The 16,730-nt window shown below is 44.0% G+C and overlaps 1 protein-coding gene across 1 annotated transcript; it reads left to right on the top strand.

Annotated features, from left to right (window-relative positions):
• Window positions 1-343: 343 nt before the first annotated feature.
• On the top strand, window positions 344-14,870 carry gprc5ba (G protein-coupled receptor, class C, group 5, member Ba). Its single transcript, XM_062439467.1, has 4 exons — window positions 344-996; window positions 8,521-9,552; window positions 9,791-9,912; window positions 11,356-14,870. The coding sequence occupies exons 2-4, from the start codon at window positions 8,523-8,525 to the stop codon at window positions 11,398-11,400; spliced, it is 1,197 nt and encodes a 398-aa protein (XP_062295451.1). The 5' UTR covers window positions 344-996; window positions 8,521-8,522; the 3' UTR covers window positions 11,401-14,870.
• The last annotated feature ends 1,860 nt before the right edge of the window (window positions 14,871-16,730 follow it).

Genomic DNA, 16,730 nt, shown 5'->3' with positions numbered 1-16,730 from the left:
TGGAGTCCAAATACAGTCTGACAGTGACATTTACAACAATAGATTTAGAAGTGTGTGTGTGTGAGACAGACAGACAGACAGACAGACAGAGAGAGAGGGAGAGAGAGATAGAGAGAGAGAGAGAGAGAGAGAGAGACAGAGAGAGAGAGAGAGAGAGAGAGAGAGAGAGAGAGAGAGAGAGAGAGAGAGAGAGATAGAGACCGGCTACGAGTCTATAAACGATTAAATAAGGTGGTTCTCTCTGTCAGGCGTTTATTAATTTATCAGTGAGTTTAACCAGGTTTAGTTAAAGAGAGGAAGGGGAGAGAGGAATCAGAGGGGACTGTGGCGGCTCCGGGGAGCTGTCACTTTCTCTGTGTGTGTGTGTGTGCGGACAGGGATTATCATTACGCACGTTATGCGGAGCGCAGTTTTGTGATGCATTCAGTCGAGAGATGTGCAGCGGGGAGCAGTGAGCGTCAACCCATTCATTCAGCGGCATAATCAGCGCTGTGGCAGGGGAGGAGGATCCGGCTGGTTTTTGGGCACCGTTTCTGCACCGTTTCCGCGCATCACAGGATTACGAGACGTTGTGCGTTTTGTTTATTTTTGGTGAATGCTCCCTTATCGGTGTTGAGTGAAAGTCCAAGGTGCGCACCACTGAACAAAGGATTTAAGGGGAAAAGGCAAAAAATATATCTACCACAATTCAATCCTGACACCCCGGCGCGTTTCGTCCTTTCCCTTTGGACTTGTCAGGGCTCGGCATTCATGCCCATTCTGCAACTGAGGACAACGGACACGGGCTGAATAACCGGGTTCCTCTGGCTTGAAAGCCGGAGCTGGAGGAATCATCTGGGCTGATCGCACTCAGGTCCATGTGGATGGAGAAAGAGTACGCAAACACAGCGATCGGAGCTCTTTCCGAAATGTGACATTTTTTGTCCTGTCTCCCATCAAACCTGACTACTGTGCATCTGCCTTCGTTCTCCGTCGGATTTGTTTACATCGATTAAGGTACGTGCTGCTCACCATGTAGCCCATGTAGGGCATCGATTATAAAGAATGGGGGTCGGTAGGGGAGTGTGATATGTTCAGTGGGTATAGGACTATCTTGGCTGAATAACCAACAGAGCATCTCGGTTATTTTGAATGCATCGCTTCTGCTTGTGTTGTTACAAGGCTGCCTTGGTGCTTATCACCACTGAGGTGGAAGCTGCATCACTGACAGCAGCCCTGATAGAAAGGCGATGTCGATGCACCAAATGTAAAGGTGTATGAGGCAGAAAGGGCACACTGTGTTGTAGACATGTTGCAGAAATGTACAATTACGCACAGGGCTTGGTACAAATGGACTTGACCTCCAGGGCAATTGACAAAACCATGTTAAGCTTAACCAAAGGCAGGTTTGTGGAGAGCTTTGACATATGTGAAATCTAATGACTGACTGGCTGTGGCACATTTTTCTCACGAGGATGAAAACGGTGGTCTCTTAGCTGCGCCTTTATTTTCACCCCACAATACAGACGGATATTTTAAGAGTGCCAATCACTCCTCCTTTATTTAGTTTAGAGGTTAGATGTCACTCTTTATTTTTGGATCACACACACACACACACACACACACACACACACACACACACACACACACACACACACACACACACACACACACACACACACACACACACACCTCTGTAACAATGGTCTTATTGCTGGTCCCTCAAACAAACACTCTCTTCTGGAATCCCCCAGGGACCCTCCCATGTGGCCATTGTTCAGGGAGGGGGTCTGCTAAAAAAAAAGAAAAAGAAAAAGAGCATTCTCTAAATGTGTGTTTGTATTAAGTTGCTCCTTAGGTCAGCTAAAACCAAGTGTGTCCCCTTTAGTGGACATGTCCCTCCCACGCTGGCCTTATAACAAGAAGCAGGGCCAAGGATGGTTGTTTAAACTCAGCAAGGAATTGCACTTAAATACCCTCTTGAGTTCAATAAGAGAAAGGACATTTGTATAGAAATGGATGTCAATGTGTGGATTGACTTTCTGTTGGTCAATTGATAGTTGATACCCGAGCCTCAAGTCACTGTCGGAGCAGTATTTGTGTACTCAGAAAGCTCCCGGGCCTATTTTGGATCTGTATTCCATCATTAATCAATATTCAGCAGAGTGTAGCTGTTTATTTTCAGGCTGTGCTTTCATGAGTTAGTTAGCTTCCTCTTGGGAAAAGAGGATTCTACACTATCTCCTCGGGGCTGATGCCATATGTACCTTGTTTGTATGAATGTGTGTGTGTTTGTCTGTGTGTGTGTGTGTGCGTGTGCGTATGTGTGGCCTCTTTCTGTACGCATGACACAGCGAGGAGTGCAAACCCACTTACACAGGAACTTCCCTGCTTCTTTTATACGTTCATTTACGTTCGTGTGTGTGTGTGTGTGTGTGTGTGTTTAAGGAGAGGGGTGCTCTCCTTAAACACACACACACACACACACACACACACACACACACACACACACACAAACACACACACACACACACATACAGACACACACACTTCAGGCACATGGCTCGCTCCAATTCTTCCTCTGCACATACGGCTGTTCCCTGCCTCTCCTGCTCACACAGCCCCTCTGATCACTATCACACTGTCTAACTGTATCTGATCTCTCCGGGCTCCTGTGATCAACCCCCATTCATCCCACCTTAGATCCCATCAATTATCCATAATGTACCATACTTATTGATGTCACATAAAAGCAGAACACGTGACATCGGAGGTCTGTGGCTCTGGTTTCAGGGTGCATTTTTGGGGTTTGGGATGTTTTCATATCTGACCATCAGTTGTTTATGTAGAAAGAGGAGGAGGGAAGGAAAAAAAGGGAGTGGAGGGAGGTGTGAGGGTTGAGATTGAACATTGGCACTGTTAATTGCCAAGTCAATTAGCATATGGTCTTGCTCTGAGCCTAGTCACATGGTAATGAGGCCTAATTAGGATGGCCAGGGATGTCTAAAGAGGCAGGGGAAAATACTTCCACTGTCAGTTTCTTAATGCTTACAGGGCTGATGCAGTGAATGGGCTACCCTTTTTCAGTGTCACCCTTCAGTCTCCTCGCATTTTTTCTCACTTAGTCCTACTTTCTTCTTGCACTAGGGGGTCTATTGTTCCCCCAAAACTTCCTCACTAACCCTTTAAGTATTTTAGCACAGCCATAAGTCATACTTTGACATCTACTGTATATCTCTTTCATCCCCTTCCTTTACTCTCATCCTTTTATCTGTATGTGGGATTTGTCGCATCACTCTGGAGGTTTAGAGATGTGTAGAGATACAATGATACAATGCACTTCATGGTTATTATGCATGTTGTGGATGTGGATATGAAATGGATGAGTTTCCAATGGTGACCCTAATGCATTCTTTTGAATTTGTTCAAGAAAAAACATAAATGCCTGAAACCACATCTGTCCGACAGCAAAATCACAATCACAAATGGACTGGGGTAGACTGCTACAATTAACATCTATTCAGAACATTAAAAATGATGGCATACAGTACATGGTATCAAAGTTACTGTATATGTGTTCAAACTATAAAACTATAGAAAACATAAATGGTTCACTGTGTGTGCTGCGGTTTAGCTATGATGTCGTGTCAGTTTATTTCAGTAAACCTGGACCAGATATATCTTTTTCAAAACTATAGATATCTCATGTAAATTGGCTGTACCTTTGCACTTTTCGGCATATGAGTTCTCTGACTCCAGCTGAATGTACTGTTAGAGAGGCTGTGTCTCTGCAACGTCCCAAGTTCATGGCTTACAACAACAACCATGTGTCCTATCAAAGTATCCTTAAGTATTAAAGAAACATCCTGTCTGTTCTGGATACCAGCTAAGTGTCAGAAATGTAAATATAAAGGAGGTTTGTTCAAAGAGAAACAAATATTAGAGAAGTCTTTAATTAAGAGAGTCTGGTCCTTATTGGTACTCATTACCGTTGTGACTTCTCTCCATTTTTTCCCCTGGACATTGTTTCAGATAAGTTTCAAATTGTGGAAGCCAGTTCAAGCCAATTGTTCTCACTCAAGATACTAGAGAACGCTGAGAAAGGTTGAAATAAATATGCTTGTACGCACAAGCATATTTAGAACACAGATGTGTTTCTGATTCAGTATAAATCCTCATACAGTGAGCCAAGATATCCAGACAGCTTGGGTTAATTTAACATGACTGCTATTTAAGGCATTACGTAAGCCCAGCTACTGATGTAAGATGTTCATTTATGAACTGTCAGGAAAGGAAAGGTCTGGTGGTGTTCGAGTAGACTGTGGATAAGGCGTCATTACTGAGCAGAAACCATCATAAATCCTGCAAATGACCTGCTCACCTCAACAGCTGGATCTATGTGTTGCCAGACACATAGACACCATCTACGCACTCATAGAGACTCACAGAGATGCACATTTTCTCAATGATTGTCCCAGCAATCTGAAAAAAAGGAGAATTGTAGTGAGTCTTCAAAATGTGATAATCCTCCCAATTATCACCATGGTAATTAGACAGCTTCTGGTTGTGTGCTATGTCTGATAATTACATGAGGTGGTAATTGTACAGGACTGCTCCCTGAATTTCACCATTATTGCCTATCCAGCCGGGAGCAGATTTGAATGACTGCAGTGCTGCATATGTGCATTCTCACGCTTGTATTCCTGTTGTGTGTTAGCAGCAACAGCAGCAGCAGCAGCACTATAAGGAATGCATGCTGCATACTTGCCAGATTCAGCTTTGTGTGAGAATGGTGCCGTCACACACACGTGCATAGTATATGCCACCAAACAGAATGTTACATTTACATGCAAATAGACCCAGCACACGTGGGCACAGTGCCAGCCTATTTTAAATTTTTTATATGTGTGTGTGTGTGTGTGTGTCTGTGTGTGTAAGTAACACGTGCAGCATGAATGCATGCGACCCTGCTATGTGCAGAATACAAAGATGGACCTCTGAGTGCCAGCAGGCTGGTTGGCACTGAGGAAGATGATGCCTGAGAAACAGCAGCCATGCAGCAGAACTGGCAGGAGCTGGATCCTTCCCCCGTTACATAAGATACCCAGCAAGAATATGGGCAAAGGGATGGAAAGGAAGAAGGTGGGGGTGAGAGAGGAGAGGAGAGGAGAGGAGAGGAGAGGAAAGGAGAGGAGAGAAGAGGCACAAGGAGTGAAGAAGAAGAAGAATAAGCCAAAATGGTGGGGGTGAAAAGAGGGAGAAAATATGGGGAGTGGAGGGTGTGAGGTGCATCTTTCACAGCACATCTTCAAATATATCAGTGGGATGAGATGGCTCTGGCTGCTCTGGAGGAGTGTTGCCATTGAAATCTGAAATAATAGAGGATTTGAAATGGAGGGGAGGACAGAAATGGCTGCATGGAGCGGGAATGACAGAAAGAGAAACATGTCTAGAAAGACAGAGGGAGGGGAGGGGGAGTGGAGGATGAGAGGACGGCAGTGTCCTGTGTGCAGCACGAAGCGGAAGGCCAGGGGCTCTCTCTCTCTATTTTGACACGACTCATATTAGTTAGCAGAGGGCATCCAAGTGTGTGGCATGTGTGCTGTAGGTGTGTGCTATGTTCTGTGCATCGCGCATGAGCATTTGTGATTTTGCAAATGCATGTCTGGCTCACTGCGTACATGTGATTCTGTGACTGTGTGTGTGTGTGTGTGAGAGTTTTGCCACTGGCAGCTCTCTGTGCGCGTCCATCAGCTTTCAGTTCACCAGCCTGCCAAGTCACACTCAAAAAGCAGCCAGAGCAACCATATGTGCAAGAGGGGGTGGTATGGATGAGAGGGTGAGTGAGTGAAAAAGTGGTCACTAGTGTGCAGAACATGAGTTCCAGTCATTCTGTCTGTTGACTGTGTGGTTTTACAAGCTCCACAATTACAAAGTGACAAAGCAGGCGGTGAAGAAAGACAAAAAGAAAAGTCCCTAAAAAAGACAGAGGAGGAGCAGTCTGCTAGGCTTGTTGTGGATGAGTGAGCCCTCTTTGTCTGCTTTCCCTTTTGTTTTATTCCTGTCATTTAGAGATGGGGTGTAACCATGGTTATCAGGGGCTCACTTGAAAAACAATATGATGTTTGGAGTTTATTTGGAGTATGTGTGTATCTGTTTTTGTGCCACTTGTGCTGGCATGCATATTGGTTGTGTGTGTGTGTGTGTGTGTGTGTGTGTGTGTGTCTGTGTATGTGTGTGTGCGTGTGTGCGTGTGTGTACAGATCCATCACTGTGTTTTGTTTTTTGTTCTGGTGACTCATCCCTCTGTAATCACTGATTGATGTTAATGTAGACCAATAATAACCCGCGGCTGTGAGCTGCTGCTACAACGAGGGAAGGAGACGACAGGAAACAGAACAAGAGCGAGGCTGAAATTATGGCAGGATACAAGGGAGCAAAGAATTTTAGTAATGAGGAGGCATGAAAGAGGAATTTTGGAGGGTGTAAATCTCTGAAGGATACATGAAAGGGCTCTAAACAATGAATATGCACAAACCACACATCTATATGCACACATACATTTTTAACTGCTTTGCCCTCTGGTCTCCCAGAAATAAATAATGAATGTTCACAAGTTGTAAACAACTGCTGCCTTAAAATATATTTTAAAAATGGATATGAGGAAAGACACATCAAAAGCCTGTAAACAAATGGACGGACCAACAATGCAGTCAGGATCTGTGTGTACATGCGAGTATGTGTTTTGTGTGTGTATGAAACAATTTCTCTGTAGTTACTGTCTTATTCAAAACGAGCTCAGTCCATTATTAATGTTAGATTAATAATGTTTTTGTTAACATTTTCATGGCCCTTTCTTTTGCAAAAGTGCACCTTTTATCCTAAAATACTGTACATTCTTGAAAAAGACAAATCATACAATTATAAACAAGCCTTGTCTAAGTAAATTTGCTGCAAATCTTCCTTACTTCCTCACCTCCTCCCACCTTTGTTCCTATTTACCTTGTGATAAAGAAAAATCATAGTATCTAGTGGCTGCATAAGCCTGGCTCTGTCTCTGTCTCTCACCGTCTGCCCCATTTAAGCTGCTTGCTGGAAGGACTGTGTGTGACCTGTGGCCCTGGCTTGTGTGTATCTAAACCTAGCTCTTTTCCCTGATGGCCTGGCCATGTACATATCCCTCGCTTATTTACTGGCATATGGAGAGAGAATTTGAAGCTGAGGATATCCAGTGTCCTTTATTTGTTATGTAAATATTGTGACACAGTCTATTTGTGGACTCCGGAAGATTTTTTAATGTCAAAACTACAGTGAGTCTGACAGTCCCCTGAAATAAACAATCCAAAGTGCAGCTTCAGGCACAAAAAGAGAGTGGGGAGAGAATGAGTGTGTGTGTGTGTGTGTGTGCGCTTTATGGAAGCAGATTGTTTAAAACACTAATGTATGAGCTAGCTTGGAAAGAATTTCTGAAAGCTTAGTGATGTAGCGGAGAGACAGTTGACAGTAACCTGGCAAGAAAATGTGTTTGTGTGTGTGTGTGTGTTTGGTTTTGTGTTTGCTTTAAATACAGATCAACCTCCCATAAAACTCACAGCTTGTCAGGTGAAACGACAGTGCTGATTATCCTAGCAAAGACCACAATGAAATGGAAGAATGTGTATTTGTGTGTGTGTGTGTGTGTGTGTGTGTGCCTGTCTGACAGTTGTGATGAATAAAGGAGAAGGTAGACTTAGACAGCATTGATTTCACAGTGTTTTTTTTTCACTGGGACGCTTCTCTCCAAAGTACGAGTGTTTGTGCTTGTGCTCCAGGCACGGTGTATTTTCATGCAGTGTATTATGCATTGGCTCACGCCTTGCTAGATGCCCTTAGATGCCTGATAGTGAGTAGGACTGCTTGTACGCACTAGTCCCCTTCCCTGTATCTTTGTTTTTTCATTAAAACATGCATGATGCTGCAGCTCTCCTGTCAGTACTCCAGCAGCCGGTTCACTGGACAAGACTGGACATATCATACACCTCTGAACTCTCAGCAAAAAAACTGCAGGTGCTCTGACTCTGACCTTATGTCTTTGTGAATGAACTGGAGGCTTCTTCTCTGGGCTTTTCAGGATTTGTTGGTGTTTCTCTTCTGTGTGTGTTGTTTATTAGAGGGGGTTTGCAAAATGAAACCTTTAAAGCCTTTAAAAGGTTCACAAATAAGCAGGGCTCTTAGTATTGGTGAAACAGGATGCGTGTGTGTGTTTTGTGTTTGGGAAGGCTTCAGTCATTCACCCTGTGTGAACCACTGTCCTTTGTTTCCTCTCTAAAACACAGCAGTGGCTGATTGTCTGTTTTGTCACTCACAGGCAGATGATTGCTGAGTGAATAACTGACTGCTCAGCTTTGTTGCTTTCCAAATATTTATGACCAGAATAACTCACTTTTCATTCTCTTTCTCTCTTCCCTTTCTCTAAACTCATTTTACTTTATCCATATTCCCTCTTTGCCCCTTATTGTCTGCATCATCTCATTCTTTCCTCTCTTTTATTGATTTTCTCAGAGATGGCGTTCCACCCAGTCCTTCTCCTGCTGCTGCTGACTGTTACCCATCGTGCCAACAGTCAAGCTTCGGATGACTCTGAGGATCTCCCAAGAGGCTGTGGCTGGGGCCTTGTGCGTCCCTACACCCTCCTCTGTGACCTGGACTCCATATGGGGTGTGGCTGTCGAGTCAGTGGCTGCTGGTGGGGTGCTGGCTGCCCTCTTGTTAGCCTTAGTCCTGCTGTGCCGCTTACACCACATTAGTGAGGCTGAGAAGCGTAGTGGCGTTGGACCCATCCTCCTGCTTCTCCTGGGCATCCTTGGTTTGTTTGGCCTGAGCTTTGCTTACCTGATTGAGCAGGATGAGTCATTATGTCTGCTCCGCAGGGCTTTGTGGGGTCTCCTTTTTGCTGTTTGCTTCTCCTGCTTGCTGGTGCAGGGTGTCCGTTTACGCAGGCTGGGCCGGGAGCGCCGGAGCCCTGGTGGCTGTGCCCTAACAGGCCTGGCGCTGGGTTTGAGTGCTGTGCAGGGCATCATCGCTGCCGAATGGCTACTTCTGACCGTGCTGAGGGAGGGACGAGCTGCCTGTCAGTACCTGCCTCTGGACTTCTCACTAGCCTGCAGCTACGTGCTAGCCCTTCTACTAGCTGCGCTGACTGCTGCCTCCCTGGCTCTGTGTGGGAAGACACCTCAGTGGCGCTGCAATGCCATCTGGCTGCTGGTGAGCTGTCTGCTGTCACTGCTGCTGTGGGTGGCCTGGGTGGGCTTCTATCTGTATGGCAATGCCTGGCTGGGGAGGTCTCCAGACTGGAATGACCCGGCACTGGCCATCGCTTTAGTAGCTCAGGGCTGGCTGCTGCTGATCTTCCACGCCATTCCTGAATCCCACATCTGCCTGAGACCTCCGCCACAGCCCACTGCCCCGGATTACTTTGACACCTCCCAGAACTCGACACGGATGAGGGAGACCAGCTTTGATGAAGATATCCCCCTCTCTCACAGGCAGTTTGTGGAGAACCAGGGCTACGGATACAGTGACGAGAACACTGCAGGTACAGTATCATCCAATTTTTTTTTAGAGCAGACAGGCGTTATATGTGTGGACAGACTGTAGGTAGAATGTAGGCCAAAGTGAGTAATAGAACATCAGGAAAAATCTGCATGTGTAGCTATGAATAAGCACAGGAGGAAATTTCTCTGGTGCAACATTACACAGCGAGTGTTTGTTTCTTCAAGAGAGACCGTGATGTGGTGAGTCACAGTGAGTAATCTCAGTCTTTTCCATTCCAGGCTTGAGGAGCGGTAGCAGTGCCGGGCAACACAACAGCAACACTGGTGCCAGGCCCAGCGCTCCTTTCCGCAGCAATGTCTACCAGCCCACCGAAATGACCATGATCCTGAATGGGGGAGCGGTGAGTACATCCTCCCAGTCACAGGTACACGCCGCTTACATGCCGCTCTCTCATTCGTCCGCTCCGACAAGACTGCATCCACATTTGTGCGTTCCAGACCGTACGCCATTGCACAAGAATGAGGGAGAGGTGTGAGTGTGTGCGCACTATGCATCTGCATGTGCATGTCCACAGGCCTGTGTGCACTGTTTTTTGTAGGGACATGCATGGACGGGTTAGTCACGAGTGGTCACTCATCTGACATTGATCTGTGTATGGGTGAGTGTGAGGGAGCCTCCATGTGCTCCTGTGTGTCTAATAAGCTGCAATGCTATCTGTCCACTGAGTGATGCAACTGTCATGCCCTTCATTATGCGGGATGAATGATGCAACTGTCATGCCCTTCATTATGCGGGATGAATGGACACTTTGGCTGGCACAGGTGAACCGCTTTCCAGCCATTGTGTTATGAATTTAGCTGCTGTACAACTGCACAACACCTCACACACCACTGGCGGCTAAAAACTGCTGAAGTTTTTGTAGTCTCCATTCTTAACTTTTCAGTCATGCTAATTTAGCGGACCAAGGGAATGTAAAGACTCCTTCTGAGCCGCTCTGCAAAAAAATATCCTTAGTTTGCAAGAGCTGTCTTTGTGGTTCTGTGTACATCTATTTGAAAGGCAAACTAAATGTGTTTATCTGGCATGATTCGTTTTCAAAGGGAAGTGCTTGCAGGAGTCAAAAAAGACATTAAATAAAAATTACAGCATTTTAAAAGGATAAAATAAGTTTAAGAAGATAACAGCACAGCGTACTAAATAGAAAAGAGCATCAGATGCAAGTGTAAGGTGGATAATGGTCGAAGTGTGTCCGGTACAGTTAACAGAATAGTTTGACATTTTGGGAAATATGCTTATTCACTTTCTCGCCGAGAGATGAGAAGACTCTCTAATGTCTCTATGGTAAATATTGAGTTGCCGCCATCAGCTGGTTAGATTAGATTAGCAGAAAGACCGGAACCAGGGGAAAACAGCTAGCCTGGCTCTGATAAGGTAACAGAATCCTCTTACCAGTGTGGAACTTTAGGTGTGCAAATAAGATTATTTCCCGAAAAAGACTTCTATAAAAGCAGTGGAGAGCATAATAAAGTTTTAAAGATGGTAAGAGTAGGGGCAGGTGTTTTGTCATCTGGAGTTTTGTTCCAGCTTTACGGAGCTGCTTAGAGAAAAGCTGCTTCTCGATGGTTTGCCTTAAAATCAGTTTGACATCTACCAGATCACCCAAGAAAGGTTTATATTAAAGTAAAAGGCAGTCAGAGATGTATTTTGGTTCTTATAAACAATGGATAAATCTATAGACAAGCAGTAAAGTGTGTGTATAAAGACGCATGTGTGAATAAATACTGGTATTGCAAAAGGTTTTTCAATTACAAACTTAATTTGCTTCCCTTTCCTTCTCCGACAGGTCCCCTCTGCCCCTCCAACCTACACGGGGAGGCAGTTGTGGTGAGCGAGAGGATTGGACAGAGGATGTGTGGTAGAAAATGAAGAGGATGGAGAGGGTGAGGAGGGAAGGGTCCAGGATGAGGGGCCAGCCTGGTTGGAATGAACTTAAAACATAGGTGCCAACAGGGCCCTTTCACCCTGTGTACAGACTGGGGACTTGAGCACTGACTTTGTGCCAATCAACTACTGTATGAGTGTGTGTGTGAGACTGAGAGAATGTAAGGTATGGAGGACAGAGCTAAAGTTTTCTGAAGCTCTTCTAGCACACAAATCTTTATAGAAGGGTAAAAAAGAGCTTGAAATATGACCAGCAAGTGAAACAAAAACATGCAGATTTGAAAGTACCAACATGCAGTATTCTTTTTGTTTAATTTGCTCTCCTGAGACTATAGCACTGTAAAGCATCCTTGAAAACTGTGAAATCTATCCCTTTTTTCCCTCTTTCTGTTCTATTTCTCGTCCTGCCAGTCAGGATGCATTTTCTGCTGCTCCTCACAATGTTGGTGCTCAAGTAGAAACATTTGGCTCTGTCCTCCATCCATCCACAGCATAGGTGAAGACAGAGCACATGGGCAACTGTACAGCTCGAGCACCGCCCTCTCAAAAAGAATCCAGCCTCTGTGGGTGTGTATGTGCAGGATGTGAGAGAGTGAGTGTGTGTGTGTGTGTGTGTGTGTGTGTGTGTATTCCCTGCATCTCAACTCTGTCACCTCAACAAGCCTTCCCTCTCCAGACTGTTACCCCCAACCCTCTGGCTTCCTCCTCTATCCCAATCTCTGTTTCCAGCCTGCATTTCTCTGCACCGTTTGTGAATATAACACATAACTTCTCTCACCTTGCCTCATCCTACCACCTGCATGGACACAAAAATGTGAAACAAGCTGTGAAGCCCGAACTGTGATCAGCAGCGAAGTCCCTGTGGCCACAGATGCAACAAAAGCAGCCTGGAGCACCTGAACAGGACTACAAGCTGCTAATGAACTGCTGTTAGATATACGATGGAGTAGAATGGATTCTGATTGGATGAGGAGGTCATCAGTCATCAGTGGGGAGGCGCTGGTCCATGAATCTAGGTCAGACTGCTTTGCTCTCCCACATCTCCGGTGGCCACTGGCGGTTTGAACCAGCCAGGAGAAACTGTCACTTTATATCAGCAGGAAAAGGAGCAAGGAAATGAAATGGTCTCCTGTTCTTTGTTCCTCTATCTGTGTTTAAGTGTGTATGTGTTGTGATATTCTGCGTGTTGGGGAGTTGATGGAAAAATTCAGTTAAGGTTGCTTTCTGGTGCTAAATTTCTCTCGTACTACTCCTCCACACAACTTCCGAGTGAGGCACAGGAGTGCAGAAACAACACTGACAAGCATTAATACAGATACAATAGTCAAACTGTGAGCGGCTGACTATATTTAGAGCGGTGGCTGGTGTGTGGAGATATCCTAGAGCCTTAGAAAGATTGCATTTACAGAGCAAGGTAAAAAGAGGGAGATCAAACATAAGCTCATGCGGAGGACTGGAGTAGGAGGAGGAGGAGGGTGGAGAAAAGAGATAGCAAAAGAGGGTCCAAGGGGAGTCTATGCAAAGTGAAAGCTCTGTGACTTCCTTCAGTCAGCCTCCGATCTGTGAGAGAAAATGGCTCCCTGGTCCATCTGTGTGTTTGTGCATGATTTGGGGGGGAGCGGCCGTGCTGCTCCGCTCTGTGTGGTTGTCTTCTTTATCTGGTGAAGCGTCTCTCCCTCCTCCTCTTCTTCCTCTTTACCCTCCTCCTGTCTCTCTGTGGTCGGCGAGCTGATTTCTCTGTGCCAAGAGGGAGTCTTGTTTCACTGGAGTCTCTGTTTCACGCCCTTTCCCTTCATCATGACACCGGCTCTCTCTTTCACCTGAGAAGCTGTGTACATAGTAGTGCTGTAAAGCTTTGCTTGCTCGATTACTTTTTTTTAACTGTAGGCTGAGTTTAGACACCAGTGTCATATGACCCACTGGAGCAGTGACTACTGCAAACTGTTTTTTATCAGATTTATTATTCTTTTTTTTTAACTGGTTTGCTTTGTGTTCATACATTTGCTTGCTGCTTCATTATGCTTTCATTTTTCTCTTACTGGTGTCTTTTTTTTTAAACTAGCATTTTGAAAATGTTTTGCCAACACTAAATATGCTTTTATTTTTTGTTTGATTAATGGTCAAGGAGCATAATTATCAGTCAAGACTCACAACAACAGTTATGGGGATACAAACACAGAAAAATGACAATGGCTGTGAATAGTTTTTTGGCACTTCATGCAGTAAACAATGACTTATTCTGTGATGCTTTTAGGGAAAATCATGAAAAGCAGATCAGAGAGGGCTGAATAAACTAACTTCAAGCCCACCAATAGTCATGGTGGTGACACCTGGTCTTGCAGCAACACTCAACTAAGAAAAGACTGAGGGTCAAACCTTGACTGCTGCTGTATGTTTATGTCTTACCCACTGGCTATTTAAAATAGGACTGGTATTGACAGGGCAGCTCCATGCCCAAAGAGAGGTTGTCCTGCTACGTCAGGCTCTGTTTGGGCAAACCCTGGTCATAAACAGGCTACGTCTCCAGATCTGTGCGCCATAGCCCAGGAAGAACTGTCCTTAGGGTTTTGGATGGTCAGAAGTAAGGAGACAAAGCTCTGGAGACCAGTCAGAGCTGGGGGGAGGGTTGAGGTTTTAATTCTTGTGATGTTTTCACTCAATATGGAGTACAAAAAAAACAAACAATAACATGTGACTTCGTAGATTTTGCACTCGTCGACTACCTTTCTGTGCATGCTTATCACCATTTCTACATGTAAGACCTTTCTCAGACGTACTTTTGAATACTAACTCTATTTATGTAAAGGTCATATGACAGCAATCATAATTTCAGTGTATATCAGATGACACACTTAATGTCTGTGCTTTCTTAAACACAAAAGAGAGCTGGTTCTTGAGAAGCAAAGAGATTAAAGTCAGGGGAAATGGTCCAACATCATATGATTCCCCGAAAAGGAACTATATGCCATCATAACTGGACCTAATAATTACTTCCTATGTTAGCTTGAAGACTGGAGGGGAAAAAAGAGAATCTTCTGACTGATATCGTCTCTGGGTTTAAAATCAAATAGACTGTGGTGACATTTTGCACAAAACTTCTATATGTTACGTTTGTCATCCCCTGGGCAGCCCGTTGAACACCCACCCTCCCTGGGTTTGACATGTCTTTGCCTGTCGTCTCCTGATTTGTCTTGCCTTCAGACTGTTCCATCAGGGCAGCTGACAGGGGTGATATTGGTTTTCACAGCTGTGACTGTGCAGTGACGCAGCATGCCTATGTATAGAACTTGATTCCCCTGATTAGAAAAATGAAAGAAAAAAAAAAACACAGTTAACTCTCTTGTTTCTGTAACCAATTCAGGAAAAAAAGTTCAATAAAAGTGTCATGTTTGTAGTTAATTTTTATTGGATGTGGCTTCTTTCCCCCCTACATACATGAATTCTGATGACTGGATTTTTGAGGCATATAACAGTATTGATATTTGAGAGTTGATATATCATTAGATAGAACACATTGATAAAGAGTCCTTAACTTTGGTTATTTATGACCAAGACAGGACATCCCACACTTACAGTTGTCAGTGCTCAATGTTGGACAACTACCAGATGGATGACAAATTAAAGGAAAAAGCGGCACAAAGTGCTTGACCCCTACAGTGAGGAGATCTGGTGGCTCTGTTGTGCTGTGGGAGGTATTTTCTGGCATGGCTTGGTCTAATTGTCCCCTTAGAGGGAAGAGTCTCTACAAATCAATACAAAGTTGTTCTGAGTGATCACCTTTATACTGTGTTTAAGCATTTCTATCCTGATGAGTATTATCTTCCAGGATGACAATTCCCCCATCCATAAGTTTGACGAGTATGGAAATGATGTAAATCGTATGCTATTGCCTTCACAGTCACCAGATCTCCCCTCAATTGAGATTTTGGTGGTCCAACAAGTTGTTTTTTCCTTTAATTTCTCACCTGTCTGTTTTTAATAAAGACACTGTCTCTCTTTATTCATTGGCTTTTAATTAAAATACACTGGAATGTATAGAACTGTAGGCAAAAATCATGATTTAAAAAAACCAAAAACAAACTCAGGGATTAAAGCAAAAAAATCTTTTGACTGAATTTTTTTTAGAGGGAAGGCTGATTTTCAAGACATGAAGCAATGATAATATTCTGTAGGCGCTACCAAACTTTGCATTTTGGGATGGAAAGCCAAAGTATGGCTACATGAAAGGGCTATTATCATAGCCCTTACAGGATGGGCTGTAAACACAGAGGAGGTTACATGTGGCCTATAAAGTTGTCTGTGCAGCTGTTTCTGTCACCGCGAGGACAAGTAGGCTAAATGTGAACTTTGCATAAGCTACATGGTTTGCTGGCTACGTTACAAAAATCAATGGAACATTTATTTTAATAGCCTACACACACGAGGACTAACCCCGGTAAACAGGATTCCTCGGAATACCAATCCAAACCATTTCCCTTTTCCCAAGAAACAAAATAACAGGAAAATGGGAAAAGCATTAAAAAAAACCCCATTTAGAACATATTTAAATATATTTAGACAATATGTAGGCCTATAGTTTCCTCTTTAAAAAATGTGACAGATGTGTGTGCACACACTCAAAGTTTATTGCAATCAATAAACACAAAGCGCCATGAATTCAAAGCACAGCGACTTCTGATCTTGTTGCATTGAGCATGACCGCCAGTACTGTAACTCCATTTTGGCCCACCAAATTCATCTGTTGTCTAAATAAAGTTAACACAACATGATATCTACCAACAGCTTTGCTAAAATACTTCAAAAGATTGAACAATGAAGATGCAAAGTGTGTGGCCTGTGAACGAGTGATCAAATGTGCCGGAGGTTCAGCAATATTTAACCCACTGTATTGGCCTGGATGCACATTGCACAATGTTTGAAATGCTACAAAGTAAAATAAAAAATGTTCTGGTAATTTTGAGTGATCATTGACTTTATTACTATATCAAAGTTCAAAGAGCTTTAATGTCATTTTTCAAAACAATGACATTACAGAACTCTTACTGTGCAGCACATGTAACAAATGATGATAGACAAACAATTATAAACATTCATTAGGGGAGAGTTTGGAGCCTTGTAACTAATATTGCTTGGGTATTACAGAAGGCTCCAGCAGCATCTGAACACTAACAGAATATGGATTCCATTTCAGCTTAACACAATGACTTTGACAACACCAAATTACTTGCGTTAATGAATTTTCTTTGTTTCTACAATGAAGTATTGCCAAATAGCCTA

Source organism: Scomber scombrus, chromosome 18 (assembly GCF_963691925.1).
Source record: "Scomber scombrus chromosome 18, fScoSco1.1, whole genome shotgun sequence".
Taxonomy (NCBI): Eukaryota; Metazoa; Chordata; class Actinopteri; order Scombriformes; family Scombridae; genus Scomber; species Scomber scombrus.
The sequence above is the reverse complement of the archived record's forward strand: the minus strand, read 5'-3'. Positions and strand labels throughout refer to the sequence as shown.

Coding starts and splice junctions, on each gene's coding strand:
- gprc5ba (XM_062439467.1), top strand. CDS start 8,523: ATGGCGTTCCACCCAGTCCTTCTCCTGCTGCTGCTGACTGTTACCCAT. Junction 9,553..9,790: donor CAGTGACGAGAACACTGCAG/GTACAGTATCAT, acceptor TTTCCATTCCAG/GCTTGAGGAGCGGTAGCAGT. Junction 9,913..11,355: donor TGATCCTGAATGGGGGAGCG/GTGAGTACATCC, acceptor CTTCTCCGACAG/GTCCCCTCTGCCCCTCCAAC.